This window comes from Daphnia carinata, chromosome 5 (assembly GCF_022539665.2).
Source record: "Daphnia carinata strain CSIRO-1 chromosome 5, CSIRO_AGI_Dcar_HiC_V3, whole genome shotgun sequence".
In the NCBI taxonomy this organism is placed as follows: domain Eukaryota; kingdom Metazoa; phylum Arthropoda; class Branchiopoda; order Diplostraca; family Daphniidae; genus Daphnia; species Daphnia carinata.
In genome coordinates, this window is record NC_081335.1 from 5,579,924 (window position 1) to 5,600,695 (window position 20,772).

General features: G+C 40.1%; 2 protein-coding genes across 4 annotated transcripts; both read right to left on the reverse strand.

The window, feature by feature from the left end:
* Positions 1-2,924: 2,924 nt before the first annotated feature.
* Positions 2,925-6,395, reverse strand: LOC130696507 (YEATS domain-containing protein 2-like). 3 transcript variants are annotated; one of them, XM_057519580.1, is made up of 6 exons: positions 6,084-6,395; positions 5,814-5,989; positions 5,407-5,739; positions 5,019-5,125; positions 3,737-4,956; positions 2,925-3,666 (listed from the first exon to the last, which is right to left on the reverse strand). In XM_057519580.1, exons 1-6 carry the CDS (start codon positions 6,214-6,216, stop codon positions 2,981-2,983), a joined length of 2,655 nt encoding a protein of 884 aa, XP_057375563.1. In that variant the 5' UTR covers positions 6,217-6,395; the 3' UTR covers positions 2,925-2,980. The 3 variants fall into 3 exon arrangements, with proteins under 3 accessions (XP_057375563.1, XP_057375565.1, XP_057375564.1); XM_057519582.1 differs by having other exon boundaries at positions 5,407-5,731; positions 6,067-6,198; XM_057519581.1 differs by having other exon boundaries at positions 6,067-6,198.
* Positions 6,396-19,452: 13,057 nt separating this feature from the next.
* LOC130696912 (uncharacterized) lies at positions 19,453-20,772 on the reverse strand. Its single transcript, XM_057520047.1, has one exon. It carries the CDS (start codon positions 20,770-20,772, stop codon positions 19,453-19,455), a length of 1,320 nt encoding a protein of 439 aa, XP_057376030.1.

The window sequence follows — 20,772 nt, forward strand, 5'->3', positions numbered from 1 at the left end:
TAAGCTCGCAGACCATATGTCGTCGTTTGAAAAGTCGCGGTGTTTTTGCTTGCGTGGCCGCAAAGAAAAGCAATGTGACGCAGCATAACTCGGAAAATCGTTTAAATTTTGCGACGGAATTTATTAATAAAGATCCTTTGTATTGGCGACGGTGGTTTTTTTTAGATTAAAAAACGTTTGGGTCTTAATACTTTTAAAATTAATTTTAGATAAAGCTATCTTATAAATTAGTTATTAATAATTTATTAAGGTCTGACGAATGTGGTAGAGTGTTGTTCCACGGAAAAAGGCAGGAGATTTCAGCGGGAGGATATTCAGCGAATTAATGGGAGTGGGCGCAAAACAGTTTCTGTGTGGAGTTATTTTTCTGTGGTTGGCTCTTGCTCATTAGTTGAAATCGATGGCATATTCACGAAAGAAAAATACCTTGACAGCCTGGAAAACATTTTCGAGCCATGGATTACCGAACTTTATGGGCCAGAAGAAACCATTTCTTTCCTCCAAGACAATTTCCCTATCCATACAGCTAGGGTAGTAAAGGTTTGGTTTGCTGCCCATCCACGGATTGAGGTTATTCCGTGGCCTGCCCGCTCACCTGATTTAAGTCCCATTGAAAGCATTCGGGGGATATTGATCGTGAATTTGATGCAAGAAATTCGCAAAACAAAGAAGAAGTTTTTGCTACAGCTTTCCTTGAGACTTTGGCTGAGAATTTGGCTAAGGCTGAGGCTTGGATGAGGAGGATCATTGGATGAGGAGGAGCATTGGGATATGGATGAGGAGAAGCATTGGGCTATGGCTAAGGCTTTTGCTAGATTTGTCGTTAACGCTGGGCCTATGTTTCTGGAAGATGAGGTGAAGAAGTCGGCTCAAGCTTTCCTTGATGCTCGGGATAAGAATTTGGCTTAGGCTGAGGATGGGGATGTAGATGAGGATGAAGAGGAGGAGGCTTGGGATCTGGCTGATGCTAAGTGTTGGAATTTCACCAAACATAAACAATTGACAAATAGATGGCGTTGATTAACACTCCTATGTTAGAGTTAGAACACTCCTACAAGAATCATGTTAGAGGGAGCTATCTGTCACTATGGTGTCAGGCTTCCCTTTTTGCTATATTGCTATCTCTATTCTGTCGTCTGCTGAAATAAAACCACGTTGATTGACAATCCCTGCAACTCTTCTTTTCAAGGTATTTTCATATATTGATATATATTATAATTGAATGTTTGTACAGTTATTATTTAGCAATAGAATTACCTGTATTCAACACAGAAGCCTGTGACAACACAGAAGCCTGTGATAACACAGAAGCCTCTAGCTAACTGAATACTCTTGAAATCTAACACTGAGGCTGTTGCTTTGGTTAAGGCTTGAGCTGAGTTTGTCGTTAAGGTTGAGCCTATTGATGTGGATGAGGATGTGAAGGAGGAGGCTAAAGCTTTCCTTGAAACTTTGGCTGCGAATTTGGCTAAGGCTGAGGATGGGGATGTGGATGAGGAGTGAAGAAGTTGGTTCAAGCTTTCCTTGATGCTCGGGATAAGAATTTGGTTAAGACTGAGGATGGGGATATGGATGAGGAAAAAGAGGAAGAGATTAAGGCTTGGGCTGAGATTTTGGTTAAGGATGACGAGGAGCTGGAGAAGGAGTTGAACGAGCTGGAGGAGGAGTTGGAGGAGGGGCTGGAGGAGGAGTTGGAAGAACTGGAGGAGGAGTTGGAGGATGAGGATGAGCCTTTGGCTGAGGTAAAGGGTCAACGGGAGGCTTTGGCTGAGCTTTTGGCTGAGGTTAAGGCTGCGGCTGAGGCTTTGGCTAAGGCTAAAGGTGAGCTACTGACCGTAAGGTGTTATGCTGGACGGTCCCAAACAGTAGCTAAGCGTAAGCGAGAAGAGGATGCTACGGTACTCTTCCTTACGAGAAACGTTCGAGGCGATGAAATTCTCCTTTAATTGGCCTAAATTATTAGTAGCATGCATTCACAAAATTCTGTTGTATGTCTGTAAGATTGACTGTGTGTGTAAATGTGTATACCTTTGATGTAAATATCGTAGTCAAAATTATTGCGAGTTGTGCATGTGTGAGTACGAATGTGGTTTGAATGTATCATGCTTTGGCCTTAGTCTGAAAATACACTGCCTAATACCTAAAAAACTGTTTTGTCTCAATGATATTTGGTTGGTTTGGTCGGATGAGGGTGGGTGGAGAGGATATTAAGGCTTATTTCGCCTAACTCAAAAACGTAGCAGCTACCCTCATTTCTTCCGTAGTAAAAAAAACCTAATTAAAAGCAAAATCGCAAAAAAACCTATATAAAATTTAGCTTTACGAACAATTTCGTTCCTAGAAAAATCGACGTCAGATGATTACCGTATTTTTTGCGATTTTTTACAAAAACAGGGTTTTCCGTAAGCTTTTCTCCGCTGTCCGGAAACTTTGTGTAGGTGCTGTAGATATGTAGAAGGCGGCCGAATTCGGACTTTTCAATAGTTGCGTTCGCTGCTCTACTTACTGGTATTTTGCCAATCGGACCTTCAGCAGCTTCCTTGTTTGTCATGCCCCTGTCCTTTGTCATTCTTTTTCCAGAAAGTTGCTGTCCTAATCATAATGAATACGCCAGGCAACTTCTACATTTATTTATTAGGTAAAAAATGTACGGAAATATATGCTTCATAGCTTTGTTGTACAGAAAAGGACGGTAACAACTAGAAAAAAGTAAGTTTGTCTTTTAGAGGTTTAGACTACCATCGCCTCTCTGAAGTCCAAGGCTCCTCACAGGCTTCTCAGAGTCTTCTCCGAGCATGTTTTTACTTTTTACATTTTACCGTTTTTTTCCATTTTGATGTATTAGTGTGAATTTTAAATAAATGTCCGACCAACCCCGTCAGACACAAAAATAAATTTACGTCTGAAACTTGAGTGAAAAACTCAATTTTCTTTGCTGTATTTTCACATCGGGTAAAGGAGAAAATGTGCACAGTTGAAACTACGTCGCTAGGTTCGATTGATGATCGTTGTGGTCTACCGTCGCCAAACCAACGTTAGTTAGGATATCAAATTGCGGACGGTGACTGATTGCGGTATAGGTATCAATCAATGATATCTCATCTGGTATGGCACCCCGTGTTCGTTGCCAAGTTTGACTTAAAGATCGTCGCAGTAAATCTTCGGCTACTTCTCTCCAAATATGAGACAATAGCACACGTGACAATGGAATGAGAAAATCTTCGCACAAATCAGATCCCAGTTTAAATCCATGTTTTTCGATGGAATCTACAATCCATGATGTCAAACGCGGATCAGGATCATTTAACAAAAACGAAGCTTTGGGAAAATGCGTCGTAGAGGAAGAAGCACCATCAAGCTCTATCAAAGATTCTACTTCAACAGTTACTTCATCTTCGGACGACAATTGTGAATTGTCGAACTGCGTCTTGCTGAGAGTGACAATTTCATCGGGTGACAATGCTGGGGGAACAAAGGGCTGACACTTGGTGAAAGTGCTTGAAGTCTGTGACCAGCAACACATGGGAGAATACCCTTGTCTTCTGCACCAGTTCATTATGACCTTCGTGGTCCAAGTATTTTCGTCACTTGCAAAGCTGCATTTTAATAGTGTTCGGCGTATAAGTTTGGCCCTCGTCCATTCAGCACTTCGTCGTTTCCCAACATCTATTTAAAAATAACAGCTTTAATTGTAAAAAGTTAAGCTAATAATAGAATAACAAGCAAAACATTGTACTCCAAGAAATGAAGATTTCTAATGATGGCGATGTGTAAGGATGCAGAGAACGATAAACAGGATCTTCAGCCTTAGGACTGATCAAACTAAGTTTTCGAGCCAATACCCGAACACAATCTCGAACGCTGCTCCACGCTGAAGTGCAAATTTGGTCAAAAAACGCTTCACAACTCTTTCTTTCATTATTGAATTTCGTTTCAAGGCCGATTCTGTCTCGCCGATTTGGATCAACTTTTGGTATTATTTGAGATCTTGGTGTCGCAGAGATAACTTTTCCGAGGACTGGTTGCACAATTTCAGCAGGCAAATCAGTAGTTATTGCCGAATTCGAAATGGTAGAGCGTAACAACGACTCCCCAGCTTTCGCAAGACGATACGGTTGCAAAATAAAGGCATTTCGAAGTAGGGCCAATGGGAGTTTGAAAGTTTTTCCGTTTTTGTTAAAACAACGAACCAATACAGGTTTAACCGCAGGATCAGGTGTCGCTGAAACTTTGCCCGTGTGCGTTGCTGAACAAGAAGTTGATGCTAAACTAGGAAATTGTTTGCTGAATTCCTCGGCGTTTCTATCCTGTTTTGGTAACACCAATACACTACTGTCAATTGCCATGGTTTCATTTTCTCTACGCGTATCACTTCCTGTTATGAAGTAATCGTGATCTCGATCAACGACGTTGTTATCCCAGGCTTGAGGCATTTCACTTTGTGAAGTTTTGTTCGGCATGTCTGTTAATAAATCAACTTTCGAAAAACCATTACTCTCCACCAACGAGCAGCCAATTTCGTCGTCGTCACATTCTGAACTCCGAGTACTGATTTCAGATGGGTGATTACATTGGGGCGTTGCGGCATTAGTAGCTTCTGAATATTGAGGAGGACTACCGAAAGGCTTGTTTGGATCGTATGTTTCGACATTAACCCCATCTTCGCTTGCAAGGACGGAAATATTATCCAATTTCGATGCGGATTTTTCTTTTTTTTCTACGTCGTTAGCGGTATCTTCATCTACGGCTGAGAAAGACGAACGATCAATTTTTGAATCAAAAATCATTACATCGACAATCGTTTCTGCTCCCAAAGTTTGAAGTCCACTGTAGCTTCGATCCAGTTTGAGATTATGAATTATGTTTACTGGTTTGCAAAGAGGATTGTGAAAATGGACTTGAATTCGTAAAGGGAATTCCCCCCATCCACGACGCGTTACATGAAATGGATGAGACCTACGACAAATGTAAATAAATAATTTTAGATATCTACTTCACTACTTGTAAATATCACTTACAGTACATGTATAGTATCATGCGGTGCATAACTAGGATGAAGGAAAAAAATGACTTGGCTTATAAAGGACGATACATTTGGTTCTTCCTTAGGACCTCGGACATAAACCTAAGAAATTGCCATGTTAGAAAGAGACAAATGCGTGCCTGCAGGCTTCTTCACCGATACGTATTTCAGATTTCATTTCATCAGGCATTGGCGCATAGTACTAGTGAGTTTTTTCAGGAGGTAAAAAGAACAAACTTTCAAAAACAAAACCCCTTCAAACCAGCCATATTATGCGCATATGCCTGATAAAAAATTCGTAATAGTGAAGAAATTTATAGGCATAACTATAATATTAGGAAAATGAATATTGAAATTCTGACGAAGAATAGTAAATACGTTACCATCCATTTATGGCTTGCCGTGTCGTCTCTTTCGGAAACGGGAATCCATCTGGATATATTTCCTATGATGAGCTTTTTCTTTATACAGTGAAGCTCTCCACGAACTGGGGTTGCAACAATTCTTTCAGGAAGTTTTGGAGGAATGTATCTAGGAACTTTAATGCTTTCACTAGTGGAAAGATTCCCTTGATTTCCTTTAAGTCCTTCAGCTGATTCAACAGATGGAGAAATATTTGCACATTCAAATAATGTTTTGGTTGGTCTTTTGCCAAGCATATTTTTTAAAGTTGGGTGAATAGTACTCTGAGATGTCAATGATGTGCCACTAATTTGCTTAAAAAATGACAAAGAGATAGGCAAATAGATCAACCAAATAGCAGATAATGAATAACTACATCTCAACTTACCAAAGTTTTGGCAGAAAAAAATGACCGATTGGCAATGTATCTTAATATTTGTAACTTTTGTTGCACTCTAGAAATAGATTTATCAATTTCTACAATTTCAGCATGTTGCCGGTTTCCTTCAGATTCAAAATGATTCGTCAATATATGTTTAACACGTTCTCCTAATCGTGTTTTTGCTAAGAAATACAAATATTACTGAGGATGTTGACTAAATCAAACATGCAGACAACGAGGTCAAGTCATAATGCCTCACATGCTTTAAGTAAATACCATTTTCCTCCAAATGCTTCAATCGTTTCCTATCTGGGGCGGCAGCTTCATTGTAATCCGGATCTTGATCATTCCCGTCTCGTTTAGACAAAGTTTGAACAGAAAAATTACTACTACAGGGATTGCTATCCATAATGGATGTCAATTATTTTCGTAACAACACTTGGCCGAAAAAAAGGTTTAGCCGTAATGCTGCAAAACAATATCTTAGATAGAAAAACTTTCCGACATGCCGATTCACCTTTCTTTTTCTTAATCACAAACTGCAATCGGTACTATTATTGGTATGATACCACTGGAATTCTTAGAACAAGGACGGGCATCTATCTCACTCCTCGTGGAAGGCCGCTTCGTCGTCTGCTAAAACTTTCTCCTCCGCTTTTATGGCGATTTCCAATGGGTACCCTACAGAGTAGGGTTAGGGCAGTCAGAAAACTAACCATGACGTCATGCACTAGCCGGGGCATTGCCAGGTTTTTGGCCCATTGGAACACATTTTTTGTATCGGTGCAAGCAGACGTTCTTGTAACGCACATTTGTAAACAAAAAATGGCAGATGTTGAAAGTGTAGGTTGTAGTTTTTGTGTGTAGTGGTTGTAGATTTGTTTATGCCATTAATTCTGTTCCTATGTCCCATTTCCATCTACCCCTTTTTATTTTTATTTCGAAATATTATTAATAAAATTTTCATCCGTAACTATGTATGATCGTAATTTTTAATTTAGAAAAAAACAATACAAAACAAACATTCAAATATTTTCTTTATTTGTATCATCATAATTATTGCATTTTAATTCTTAGAGGTACAGCTTTCGTGGTTATTGCTACAAATGGTTTCCTGTAATATTATAAGTACTTAGAGTTAATCAGTGCTGTGGTATGTTAACATGTAAATAATATACATATACAATAATAAATATATACAAAACAAACATTCAAATATTTTCTTTATTTGTATCATCATAATTATTGCATTTTAATTCTTAGAGGTACAGCTTCCGTGGCTATTGCTACAAATGGTTTCCTGTAATATTATAAGTACTTAGAGTTAATCAGTGCTGTGGTATGTTAACATGTAAATAATAGCCTACCTCGCGATTTCAAACCATTTTTTACTGTTACAACGTCGCTATGGCTTAATTTAGCGCTTGATGATTAACTATATACGCATATGGGGAGCGAAAACCAGCCAAGATCGTTCCAGAATCGCTGCTGCAACTTACTAAATTAAAAAAAAATTCTATCAATGAAAAATACTTTACCTGACGTAGGACACTTAATCCATTCTCATTTTTTAAATCGGGAAACACGTTGAAGTAAAAGTCTCCTCACTATAAAACAAGTTATGTAAAAAAAATAATACAGCATGAACAAGACTAACTGCTAGCAACAACGCATTCGTCTGCAAAAAAAAAAAATTCGTCTGCTAGGAAGTGCCCCGTTCAGGATTTGAAAAACTGATGTCGAATTCCAATGGGTGCCCTAGAGTTGACCTAGGGCAATTTTTTGCCCTAAGTATGTTCCAATGGACTGACGGGGCACCTTTTTTTCGGAGCAACTCTGGTTTTTTTGCGTTCCAGTGGCTGCCCCAAATTTTTAGAGTTGCCCTAAAACTGCCCTTTCGAGCGCTCGCAAAAACTGACTTTTTTTCAGTTTTTCAAACCCTGAACGGGGCACTTCCTAGCAGACGAATTTTTTATTTTTTTGTAGACGAATTCGTTGTTGTTAGCAGTTAGTTTGTTTGTTATTGTTATTTTGTTGTTGTTTTATAGTGAGGAGACTTTTACTACGAGTTTCCCGATTCAAAAAATGAGGATTTGTGTCCTACGTCAGGTAAGGTATTTCCCATTGAATAGAATTTTTTAAAAATTTGGTAAGTTGCACCAGCGATTCTGGAACGCTCTTGGCTGATTTTCACTCCCCATTTGCCATTAACCATCAAGCTTTAAATTAAGCCATATCGGCGCCGTAACAGTAAAAAAATGGTTTGAAATCACCAGGTAGACTTTTATTTACATGTTAATGTACCACAGTGCTGATTAACTCCAGTTCCTTATAGTATTACAGGAAACCATTTGTAGCCACAGCCACGAAAGCTCTCTCCAAGAATTAAAATGCAGTTATTGTAATGGTCTCTTATGCGCTCTAATACAAATAAAGAGAATATTTGAAGTTTTGTTTTGTATCGTTTTTTTCTAAATTAAGGTTTGCAATCATACGTGGTTATATATAAAAATTTTATAAATAATATTACGAAATAAAAATAAAAAGGGGTGGATGGAAATGGGACATAGGATGGTGATAGGAAGGTTTTAGGTATCTGATCTGATTCGTCAGAAGACGATGAACTTACCACAATTAATGATATAAAAAAATTTATAACCTCAACTCTTTCAATTTCTGCCATTTTTTGTTTACAAACGTGCGTTACAAGAGCGTCTGCTTGCACCAAGACAAAAAATATGTTCCAATGGGCGAAAAACCTGGCAATGCCCCGGCTGGTGCATGACGTCATGCCTAGTTTTCTGACTGCCCTAACCCTACTCTGTAGGGCACCCATTGGAATTCGACATGAAAAAAGTCAGTTTTTGCGAGCGCCCGAAAGGGCAGCTTTAGAGCAACTCTAAAAATTTGAGGCAGCCATTGGAACACAAAAAACCAGAGTTGCTCTGAAAAAAAGTTGCCCCGTCAGTCCATTGGAACATACTTAGGACAATTTTTTGCCCTAGGTCAACTCTAGGGCACCCATTGGAAATCGCCATTAGTTTTCTTACGAAGAAGGCGTAATACGATTTCCCTCAAAGCTGGGAATCTCCACGCGGAACAAGAATTAATACCGCTTTCCCACCTTTACCTTGATTTCTATCTTTGATCCCGAATTCTATCTAAAATCTGATTATTGTTCATGTTTCGTGTGAACTATCGCATTGTTTTTTTTCTAGCTGAGAAAGTAAAAAGAAATACCGTACCTGCCGAAAGTTTCCGGACAGCCGAGAGCGGCTGATAGAAAAACCGGTTTTTCTTTAAACTCTTAAAAATATACTAATCATCGGACATAGATGATTCTGAAAATGAAATTTTTCCTTAAGATTAGTTTTATACATGATTTTTTGGGGGGAATTTTTCTTTGACGGGAAAGGCCCTTTAAAATAGCTGGCAAAAGTTTCCGGACAGTCGAGAGGGCCAGTAGTAAATGGGGCTACTTTGGCTCTCATGTACGCAACGATAAATGGGGCTACGAGGGCGTTTTTGGGCTTAGAAAAAAAAACATCATTTAAACTATAATCTAATATGGGATTTTGCATATCATGCCATATGCAGAATCAGTATAATTTTGAGTTAAAAACGGCAAATTTTTATTCCAAGGATATTTGCGCTATCTTCTCATCCCGCATAGTTGCCGATTTTCCTATTCCTCTACATAATAAATTGGAGCGAAAAATTTTTTTAGAGCCTATAGCGGCTGCTGCTGCCGCCGTAGCGCCCTTGAATATTTTCGGCTGAACTCTAAGCGGAACTAGGAATACTGATAGAAAGATTGTTTTATTTTGTACATTATGTGATTTTTACTTAGTAATAATCTATACGAGACGGAAGGGGCAAAGAAGGTGGAGGAGGTGATATATTTATAAGAAGAACTACTTGAATCGAAAGAAAATTTAAAAAACCGTTAAATTTGCGGCTCCACGGCGTCATGGAACCATTGATCCAACTGGATTATCTCCTACGCACTCCGCTAGTCACGATAAGCTTTGTTTAAGCCGACTTGACTGTGTGGCCATCATTCCGATCAACCCGAACGTCCATCTACTACCTCCGGCGACAGGGAACAGCAGACGACCATCCAGACCGACCAAGTTTTCCATGACTGCAATTAACCCAACCATGTTCCCCTGATGGAAAAAATTCGGCACTTTAATAGAAGTTACCCAGTACCCGATCCGGGGATTGAACCCTTCGTTGGTCTGTCGAAGAGCATCGCAATCCAGTTTGCTTCCTAGTAGCCTACTCTTCAACATAAACCACTTACAAGGTTCCTACCCTGTACGATGTCGTATGCTTATTTGTTTTTAAGTGGTCCACACAATTTGTTTCTGTTTACTCGCCTATTAGGCGTATTTCCTTAAGGTCTGGCACCAATGTAGGTATTGGCACAGTCCGCTAGTGTAATTAAGCGTTCCGCACAATTTGTTTCGATTGGATCGATTATTAAGCCCACAACGTTGATTTTACCCTATTTATTTTCGGAATCCTATACCCTATTATTGCCGAATGCAAATGATTGTACGTAGCACATTTCATCGGGTAGAGCGTAAAACTGACAACATATGGTGATAATGTTCGAATTTGAATGCAACGCATTATGTGTATTTCAAAAACTATTTCATTTGGCATACGAACATCGATAACCTTTTGTGATATATCGGTATCGTAAGATTCAAGACAAACACCGATAATCGACATGACTAAAGAAAAACTATAATGGTTTCTCGCGACATCGCATACTTATATTATCATGTGAAATTTTAGAACCATAAATTCAAATACCAGCATGGGTAAGCATTGAAAAAAACCGTTACGGAAAAAATGAAAAGCAAAAATAAGGATACAGTATTTGATGTATAATTGAAGTATGAGTATGTAATGAAAGACCCCGTAGTCAAGTTCATGTACATTATCCTGCATAAAAAGAAGAACACCCGATTTTTTTTAAAAAGCCATCTATGGGTAAAAAATATGAATTGTTTACCTTTTTTAAATTGGTTCGGCCTGTGTTTGGCGCAAAAACGCAAAAAGTAGGGAAGGGTAGTTTTAAGTCCAGACACCTTTTGCTAATGCCTCAGGTGTTACGAAAAATGTCTGGAAAAAGTAGTCTAGTCTTTTTTTGTTAGGCCCCCAACCCCCATGCCCCAGGCTAAGATGAAAAATATTTAATGAAAAAAGTATCATCCTCAGTCGCAGACGTTATTCAACAACAACTTTAAAGCGCGGGAAAAATTTCGTCTCTTATCGGGTTTGAACCGCTGCAATCCGTATCGGAATCCGATCCTATCCCACTAAGCTATTACTTTTTCTTATTATAGTCTATACTTTTGCTTATAAAAAGATATGGAGGATGAATACAAAAAAAGCAGTGCTATATGCTGTCGATCTAATTAGGCATTATGGGGCGTAAGCGGTGAGTATCGGCTTGTGACGCGGGAGATCGGTGTTCAAGACTTTACATAGTAAATTACTTTTATACATCATGTCGTTCTGAAGCATCGTTTGTAAATAATATAACTTACAAATAGTAAAAAATTTTCCCCTTCAACCTCCATGAAATAAACGAATATATAGGTATTGATAAGACAACATCTTGAGAAATTGTAGCTCAGTGGTAGAGGTTCGTATTCAGACACGGATAGTAGTGGTTCAATCCCGATAAGAGACCTAATTTTTTCCGCGCTGTAAAGTCGCTGTTGAACAAAGTGGGTGACTAAGGATGATATTTTTTTCATTAGATATTTTTCATCTTAGCCTGGGGCATGAGGGTTGGGGGTCTAACAAAAAAAGACTAGACTCTACTTTTTCCAGACATTTTTTTCGTAACACCTGAGGCATTAGCAAAAGGTGTCTGGACTTAAAACTACCCTTCCCAACTTATAGCGTTTTTGCGCCAAACCCGCCCTAACTTATTTAAAAAAGGTCAATAATTAATATATTTTGCCCATAGATGGCTTTTAAAAATAAAATCGGGTGTTCTTCTTTTTATGCAGGATACTGTACATACTGTTTTTCAGCGCTTTTTACTGGCTAGTAGGCCAGGTCTGATTATGGAAACATGGCACCAACGCGCATTTAAGTCACGTAACGTAGCAAGTAATTAGCGTCTGCTTTGAACAACAATAGATCCTGAAGCTCAACAGAAGCCCGCGACAGAATCCAGATTTAAAGAAGGTCGGATTTAAAAAAATATCTCTGAGGAATAAATTTTATAAGATATATATAATGTATCACAATATATTAGACGAGAACTATGTTTTCACGGACCGTTTATATAAGAAGCAAAAGGTTTTAAAGCAGAAATCAAGGATGAACATAATAAATACCTTACACATCATGCTTGCTGAAATGAAAAAGTATATTTATTTCAAATATCTTAATCACTTACTGCTTATTTTAAAATTAACAATGGTTGGACTATAGTGTGGATGAGTAGATGCCTGAAAACTGAGTTAAAGTACAATGAACAAGCCCTTCGAGAAATAGGAACATGTGCATGAAGCTGCATGATAGTACAGCAATTCCTTACCAATTCTCATTCTGTTAATTAATTTTGTTTAATAACTGATTGAAAGGAAAGAAACAGATAAGAGGTTTGTCTACTCTTGTTGGCTAACCTTCAGGAAACCGACCAGAACCATCCAAATGTGAAGGCAAGCTGTCTCATGCCAATACGTCAGGCAAGGGAACAGACACAATCATCCATAATACATATCATGGTAAGTCCTATAATAACAATTGGTAATAATGGTAGTTATCAAAGATTCATCTGTTGACACTTAAGCCGTACTAAAATAGCAACAACTGTTATCCCCAGTTATACTTTTTGAAATAGTAGGCCAGTAATACCAAGTTGGATTATACATTCCACAGAAGAATAGATGCGTGCCACCACAATTCTAACTTGTATTACTAAAGTAAATTTTACTATTAATTTCAACTTGCAGAAAAACCATATGAAAGACGCTGCTTACACTGCTGCACATGATCTTTGTGGTGTGTGTCTCATCAACCCCATAGGCCTACATATTGCTTTAATTTCGTGTGGGCACACCCTATGTGAAACATGTGCAGAGCATTTCGGTTCTTTTTGCTGCTTTTGCCGGGCGCCCAATCAACGAATTTTAAGGATTTTTGTTCAATTAATTCTCACGGTTGATATGGTAACAACGTGTGCTTGGTGCTGAATATTAAAAAAAGAACGTTTCATAAGTAAAAATGTTCATTATGACTATTGCGAATAACATAATTTTCACAATGAATATATTAGATGAATTAGTAAATATCACCAGTAGTAAAATAATATTTTATAGCCAAAATGTCTAAATATTTCATAAGAAAAAATGTTAAAGTTGTAATAAGTATCATAGATAACATGATAATAAGTGAAGGAATGATAATTATATATAAAGGTATAGGTGCAGAAGAAAGGGCTGATCTTTCGGCTCGTTTTTCTGAGGGTTGTACAACTTAAAATTGTTAGTTATTATTTATAGTATTTCTTGTAGGGTAGTCGCGGCAACACAATTATTGTCGTTCTGTGACAGAAAAACATATCCAGCGTTTCTCCCATAAGTCGGCTATTACTTCTCCTGCCCACAATTCCCAAACGAACCAAAAGGCACAAGTAGTTTCGTTCCTCATTTCAAGGGAACGAATAATAGTATGGACACGGTAACCTGACAAGGAATTTTCTAGGAACTTTCTTCATTGAATACTTTCCAGTCTGTATTAGTAACCCCCTTCATAGCATCATAATATTGTAAAACCTGATCAAATAATACAAACAGTAGGGTATTTTACATGTAAATTATATCATCTTGTTTCATTACCTTATCTTCTTACAGAACAAAAGATGATTTAATATGGGTGCTGCTTATCAGTAGAGTTAGGTTGTCGGGCCCAACTAAACGAAGGAGTAGGTGTGTCGACCAGCTTTCAACAAAGGGTTAGGTATGTCGATCTGTATTAATCGCTGGGGTACGTGTGTCGTCCGGTTTCCATCGAAGTGGTAGGTATGCCGGACTGTGTTAATCGAAGGGGTAAGTGTGTCGATCAGTTTTAAACGAACGGGCAGGTATGTCTGTCTCAATAAAACAAAAGGGTACATACGACGGCTGTAATTGTAGTATATTTATAATGGGGTAGATGTGACGGGATCGTTTTAAAATTTTCTATTGGGTATTTATGTCGGAATAGCTTTAATGGTAGATGTCTTTCCTTTTCCTGCAGGGTTACGTACGTTGGGGTAGGTTTGTCGTTTTTGGGGGAAGGTCTGTCGAAACCTCTAGGTACTAGTGACGGAGGGTAGCACTGTCCTAATGCCATTTTAGTTTCTATATAAAAACGGTAGCTACCTTATGGGAAAACCCACGTTTCAATTGCCCAGACGACCTGTTTCAATTTTCCCAGAAGGATTGGCAATTGAAACATCTTAAGGTACCTCCAGTTTTTTACCCATAACAGATTTTCAACTTTACCCCCACAAAAAAAATTATATAGCTGCGATAATTGGCTACAAATTTATAAATTTTTTTAGCTCAGTTGTACGATTTTTGTAATCGGAGGTAACAAAAATGAGTTTTTTGTTTGTTCCAACCACGCCCTACCTCCCCTACCTTCCAGTGCACGATCGGAAATAATAACTGACTTCGCAAAAATAGCGCAAACCAATTAAGTGTTGCGGAAAGAGGGTCTGTGGTATCATTAGGCCTACCCGGTTACTCAATAAATCAAATTTTCCGACAATTAATTGCTTTGCGCTATTTTCGCGAAACATTTTTATGAACTGAATCAGTTTTATAATCCAACCCCCGTTTTTATACAAAGTTAACGCATAAGAACAAAGATTTAAAAAAAGGCCCGTATGCCATGATTCATTAAATACGTTACCGTAGAGACGAAACTTCCCATCCCATAGTCTGTCTCTCGTAGCCTAGTACAAATACAATTTGTAGTAGATTTGTAAAATGTTTCGTTTCCATGGTAACGTTTATTACAGTTTTTTCTCCATTTTCCCATTTCCTAACATAACCCACCTATACTACTAACTAACTTAGCTATACGTTTGATAGGGGGCATTTTTTTTAAAGGAGGGGAGTCGGTTTTTCTGGAACATACTGTACATATTGCAGGGTCAATGGACTTTGTCCCTATCGATTGATGATAGGCGATCCACAAGTCATGCGTCGGTTAACATTGCCGCTCTGGCCGGATGTAGGGATCCTTAAAAGCCCGACTCTGACGAGTTATAGGGATAGTCGAGTAAGTAGTCGTCAAGTCTTAGTCTGTTGCTTAGTGTGTTTGGTTGAGCTGTATCTTGCCTGTCTTCCAATACAAACCTAAACTCGGTGAAACTGTTACAATATCTATGTTGCGTATCTCTAAGAGAATAGCAATAGCTTTAAAGACCGACGAGTCTTAAAGCCCCTGGTTCCCCAATCTTGTACTAATAAGAGAACTAACGAAGTTGAGAGACTGTATTGAACAAAAAAGGGGACTTCGTTTTACAAGTTTGGAGGAGATTTCGACAGCTGTGTGTCGATTGCAAAAGAACACAAAGAACACTGGCCCTGATCGACTTACAAAGGCCTTCAAAAAACAAAAGAAAAACAAAAAAATAGTGAGCCGATAAGGAAGCCCTCTACAGGGTCCTACCCTTACCGATCGAATCGGTGAAAGCGGGCCCTTGTTTGTCACTTCGACAAACAAAATTTAGTTAAGAAAACAGAACATATTTCTCGATTCTAAATACGAAAAAGAAAAACGGAGATCGACAAAGGCAAGAAGAACTGAGGTCGACCATAAATTACACTATTGATCACTCTGACGAGTGACAAGGCTTGCTCGACAAAGCAATTGATGATGGGTGGTGCTATTACAGTGGAAACTATGTCGAACATGATTGCAACTGGCTCCTACATGCTTCTTTTCCCCGATGAAGTCTCCCCTCTTCCAACACCGAAAACATAACGAGCGTCGAGCGATCAATCCTGCTCGTTCGGTGGCCGTCGTTTCCTCGACGAAGACCCGGCACTGGTCTATGTTGTGTGGCGGCAAAGTTTGGACATGATCCACAAAACACGGCACCGACGGGGTAAAACGTGGAGCGGCTACAGCGGGTAGTGAAAGCGTGGGAGTGGATAGTGGACAATCTTGCCTCGGGGAATAGCGTAGTAGGATGGTCGCCATAATTTCTTCACAGAGCAGCTTGGTACTGGAATTTCGACTGGAAATTAGCGCACAGATAGTTTGCTGCACAGCACTGGCGTCTAAGGGACGATGAGTCAGCAGATTCCACGCCCTTTTATCTTCGCATTCGAAGCTTTGAACCACACCTTTAAGTTGGTACAATAGCTTCTTTTGGTGATTGTCGATTTCTTCAATTTCCACTATTTTCATTGTTGCTGTTACTGTTCAATCTTCGACGGAGGATATTCACTGTCACTTTAGTTCGACACGAGTTTGTTTGACACTTTTCGAAACACTGCAAAGAGTTGAGAAGCTTGAAAGGTCGACTAGCGCTGATGACTGGAATTTTCACAATGTGTCAGACGACGTTCGAAAGAGTAAATTGCCAAAGGGTTTACTAGAGGGCGGTCCTTGATAACGTCGCGTGTATTGTCAACTACAGTGATTGGATGGGTTTTTTCCTTTTCGCATTTAAGTGAGTTTGGCAGTGTGGGTGTCTGGCCCGTTTCAGATGGGATATCGTTTTGCGTTAACAGCACGCATAAGCTAGTCAGGGGACGAGTTAAAGTATTTTTTGCGCCGGTCATTTTTACTTTAGCTACGCGCACGATATTGTCGGACACGCTAGGTAAAATTTCGACTACCCTTCCCAATGGCCACTGCCCCCGAGGAGTTAATGGATCGACAACGAGTACAATATCGTTCACTTCGATGTTTTTGTGACTTTTGGCCCATTTTTTTCCTTTCGGTGAGGTACGGGAGACATTCGGTGATCCATCTTTTCCAATAGTGATTGACAATGAGTTGACTTTGTGTGAAATGGTTTTTTGAGATGTTCATGTTGTCGAGATCGACGAATGCCAGCGGGATGTACGGCATTGGTCTGGCATGTAAAAAGTGGTTTGGAGTGAGAGGGTCGGGATCTTCGGAGTTTACGCTGAGATGAGTTAGCGATCAAGCATTAAGCAATGCCCCAATTTCAGCCACAACAGTATTTAAGACTTGGTCACTTACAACACTGTTTCCGAGGGTTACTTTCATGGCTCTTTTGCACGATTGCACGAGCCTCTCCCAAACTCCCCCGAAGTGAGGTCCACTCGGCGGAGAGAAACGCCACTCGATGTGTCGACAAGTGAACTGGGCTTCCAGGTAGTCTTTGTTGTTGTGTAATTCTTCGACTGCCTCGTTCAACTCCCTTTTCTAGCTATAAAATTTGTGCCGTTGTCGCTATACACAACGACTGGCTTTCCCCTTACGCTGGAGAATCAAGAAAAGGCCAATAAAAATGCCTCGGCACTGAGGCTGGCAGTCACCTCTAGATGTACTGCTCGAGTTGTAAGACACGTAAAAAGGCAAATCCATCTTTTCTCGTGCCGTCGCCCTCTTCCGCCTACTTTGACAGTAAGCGGGCTAAAGTAGTCGACTCCTGTATGGGCGAATGGACGCAAGAAAGGCGTTATGCGATGAACTGGTAGCTGGGCCATGAGTGGTGCGACTGGTTGTGAGTTTCTTCGCTTGCAGGGAATGCACTCGTTGAGTATAGATTTGATTACCCTTCGTCCAGCGGTTATCCAGTACATTGTTCGAAGTTCGCACAATAAGCGGTCGGCTTTAATGTGGTAATTTCGAATGTGAGCATCCCAGACTATTAGACTCGTGATACGTTCCTCTGGAGGTAAAATCACTGGATGTCTTGTTACATAGTCGACAGGTGCTTGACTAATTCTACCGCCCACTCGCATTAAATGTTGTTCATCGATAAATGGTCAAAACTGCTTGAGTTTCGACCGGTTTGGCAATTCCTTTCCCCTTTTCAAGAGCAACACATCTTCTGGGTATGCCACTTCTTGTGCACGTTGAATGCATATTGCTAGAGCTGCTTCAGTTTCGACTGGTGTCAATTCTCCTGAAGTCACTTTCAATTTCTTTATTTTGGCACAACAATTTGCGATGAAACGCAGACACCACGCAAGCACTCGCTCCAGGCGCACTTTGTTTGAATAATATTCTACGCACTGGTCAATCACGTTATCACTAGGATCGGTTTTTGTTGTGTAGACATGAATAGCTTCGGGATCTTGATGGTCGTTTTGTTCGATTTGATCCACTTTGGCCATAATGAAGGTTCCAACAACAGAAAGGCTGGTCTTTGATGGAACTGCTGTAGCTCCTTGAGATTGTCGGGATCCAATCCTCTACTGCAAACGTCTGCTGGATTCATGTTTCCTGGTACATGGCGCCATTGTCGACAATTGGTGTTCATTAGAATCTTTCCAATTCTATTGCCCACAAACACTTCGTATTTAACGTTAGCAGAATGGATCCATCTAAGAACTGTCTGGGAGTCGACGTGAAATGTGGTTTGGCTTAGATCCAAGTTCATCTCGCGTATTCTCAAATTATTATGACCAAGTGTAAAGCCTCGACAGCTCCTTGAAGTTCGAGGCGAGGGATTGAGAGTTGTTTCAGCGGTGCAACATGCGTTTTGGCCATGATGAAAGAGATGTCAACTCTTTCACTAGCGTATGTCGTGCGTACATACGCGACTGCTCCGAAACCTAGTTGACTGGCGTCGGCAAAAATGTGTATCCGTTGGGTTGTTGGATACTCTTCGTTTACGAGACATCGGGGAACTGTGATGTGTGTGTAAAGCATTCTTCTTTGGGGAAGAATGACCTTACGTTATTTAAGACAAATTGCAATTTAAAAAATGAACTCGGGAGGCGTTACCACAATGCCGAATATATTTTTATTCTAATAGTCCACTGAATACACAAGATTACACTGTTATAGAAATTAATTAAGAAACGTGGAAGGGAAAACAGAAAGTCAGAACAGAGTCACATGAAATCGGTCTTACCGTTACCGCCGTGGCGAAGATAGGAATAAGATGACAACGTCAGAAGAAAGAAATAGGCTAATAGGCTCGACGGTCGTACAAGACGCGGTGAAGAAACACTCACAATAGTTAATAAAAGGAAATACAACTGATTCACTGAATTAGTCAACTCGAACAGCACTTATACAAATAGAACGGGCACTGGAATTGAAGCTGGATGAGCCGCACCGAGACTGAGACTGATGAAACCGAACTAACTTTTGGGGAACAAAAGGGCATTCTTTTATAGATTGTACATGTTTGAGGGAAACATAGCATTTCCGACAGATGAGCTCCGGATGTCGCACGCAGCAACATTTCGTATTCACGGAAATGTATGGCGCGATGTCCTACTTATGGAACATGTCCAATCAGCGACAAGTAGGTTGTAAGTATAATATAAAAATGGAATTCAAGGAAATGTCAACGACACTTGAATTATTATGTTTATAAGGTATACTTTTACGAAAACGGACAAAAAACATAATATATAATTTGAATAAAAAGAAAACAATGAAACAAGATAAAATATAATTAAATGTTGTATTTTGATGACTTCGTTATATGTGCTAAGTTCACACCAAAGGTATCGAAGACCTTCTCTCCATATTGTAGACGAACAGGAACAATTTTGAAAAGCACTCGACGTGGTGTGTCTGAACCGGAGCGTGATACTGCACCAAGGAAGGCTTCGTCTACTTTGTTGTCGAAAGTCACTCGACATGTTGGTTTCGATTCTGATGTAGTCTTGTAGTCACTTGAGGTGCTTGCATTGTTTCTTGTAGAAAACTCGGAACCATGAAGCAACGTCGAGTGCCCCGGATTCTTGCATCCTTCGACCTTACATCGAATTGATTTCAATCTGCAAAATCGACTGGTGTGTTTTCCTGCAAGGCATCGGAGACACCTGCCCGCTTTGAAGACCGTCTCCGCTCGTTGTGTTGGAGACATCTGCCTGAAGGTGTTGCACTCTTCGATTCTGTGGATTGGCTCTTTGCAAACAAAGCACGTTGGGCTGCCTTTTGTTTGGCTAAAGGAGGTTGTATTGGGTGGGTTAACCCGCAGACCTCCCACTTTCGTTGGCAGCAAGTTTGTTTCGGGCGTTGAGGTGGTGACGTGGTTGATGGTAGACATACAGGGAGTTGGGTATCCCTTCCCATTTCTCTTGGGCACGACTAGTGGAGTCCTTGGAAGTGTTGAAGGGCCAGCCATTAATTTTGCGAAATCTGAACCCTTCGACTGGAGGTTCAGCCAGTCGTCTAGATCGACAATTGAAGGTATAGCGGGATGCATCTTCATCACCTTTTCTCCCCATCTTTCCCTCAAGGTCTTCGGCAGTTTGGTGACGACATGCATGAGGTTGCCCAGCGACTCTAATTCGCTTGCGAGTCCAGATCTTGACAGAGCGGAGACAGCCCCATGAAGCTTGTTGGAGAATGTCTTCAAACTGGCGCTGTCATTTGGCTGCACAGACAGAAGTCGAAGGAGGTTGTTCAGATGTGTCTGAGCCATAATAGTGGTATGGCCATATTCTTGGTCGAGTCGATGCCAAACCACTTCGTATTTGCTCGGGTCGTGCACACAATCAGCTACCGAGTTGAGAACATGCGTAGCAAGCAGCTCCTGCAGATGCGCTAGTCGAATTCCTTTGTCGCTGCACCGGTTGTGATACAGCGTCATAAACTTCGACTTAAACATTAGGTAATTCAACGGGTTCCCGTCGAACTTGGTGGTGGTGAGAGGTGGGAGGGCTGACATTATCAAAAGGGCGACAAGTTGGCAGATGAGACTAGAATCTGATTTCGGATCGCTCTTTGACTGTTGCTGGCAGCTAAGCGATGGATCGTTAGACAT

Bases quoted from the DNA above. Each gene is read 5' to 3' on its own strand.
- LOC130696912 (XM_057520047.1), bottom strand. From the start codon at position 20,772: ATGTCTAACGATCCATCGCTTAGCTGCCAGCAACAGTCAAAGAGCGAT.
- LOC130696507 (XM_057519580.1), bottom strand. From the start codon at position 6,216: ATGGATAGCAATCCCTGTAGTAGTAATTTTTCTGTTCAAACTTTGTCT. The intron at 5,740-5,813 runs GTAAGTTGAGAT...TCATTTTTTAAG, and splicing joins TTTTTTCTGCCAAAACTTTG to CAAATTAGTGGCACATCATT. The intron at 5,126-5,406 runs GTAACGTATTTA...GCAATTTCTTAG, and splicing joins CGGCAAGCCATAAATGGATG to GTTTATGTCCGAGGTCCTAA.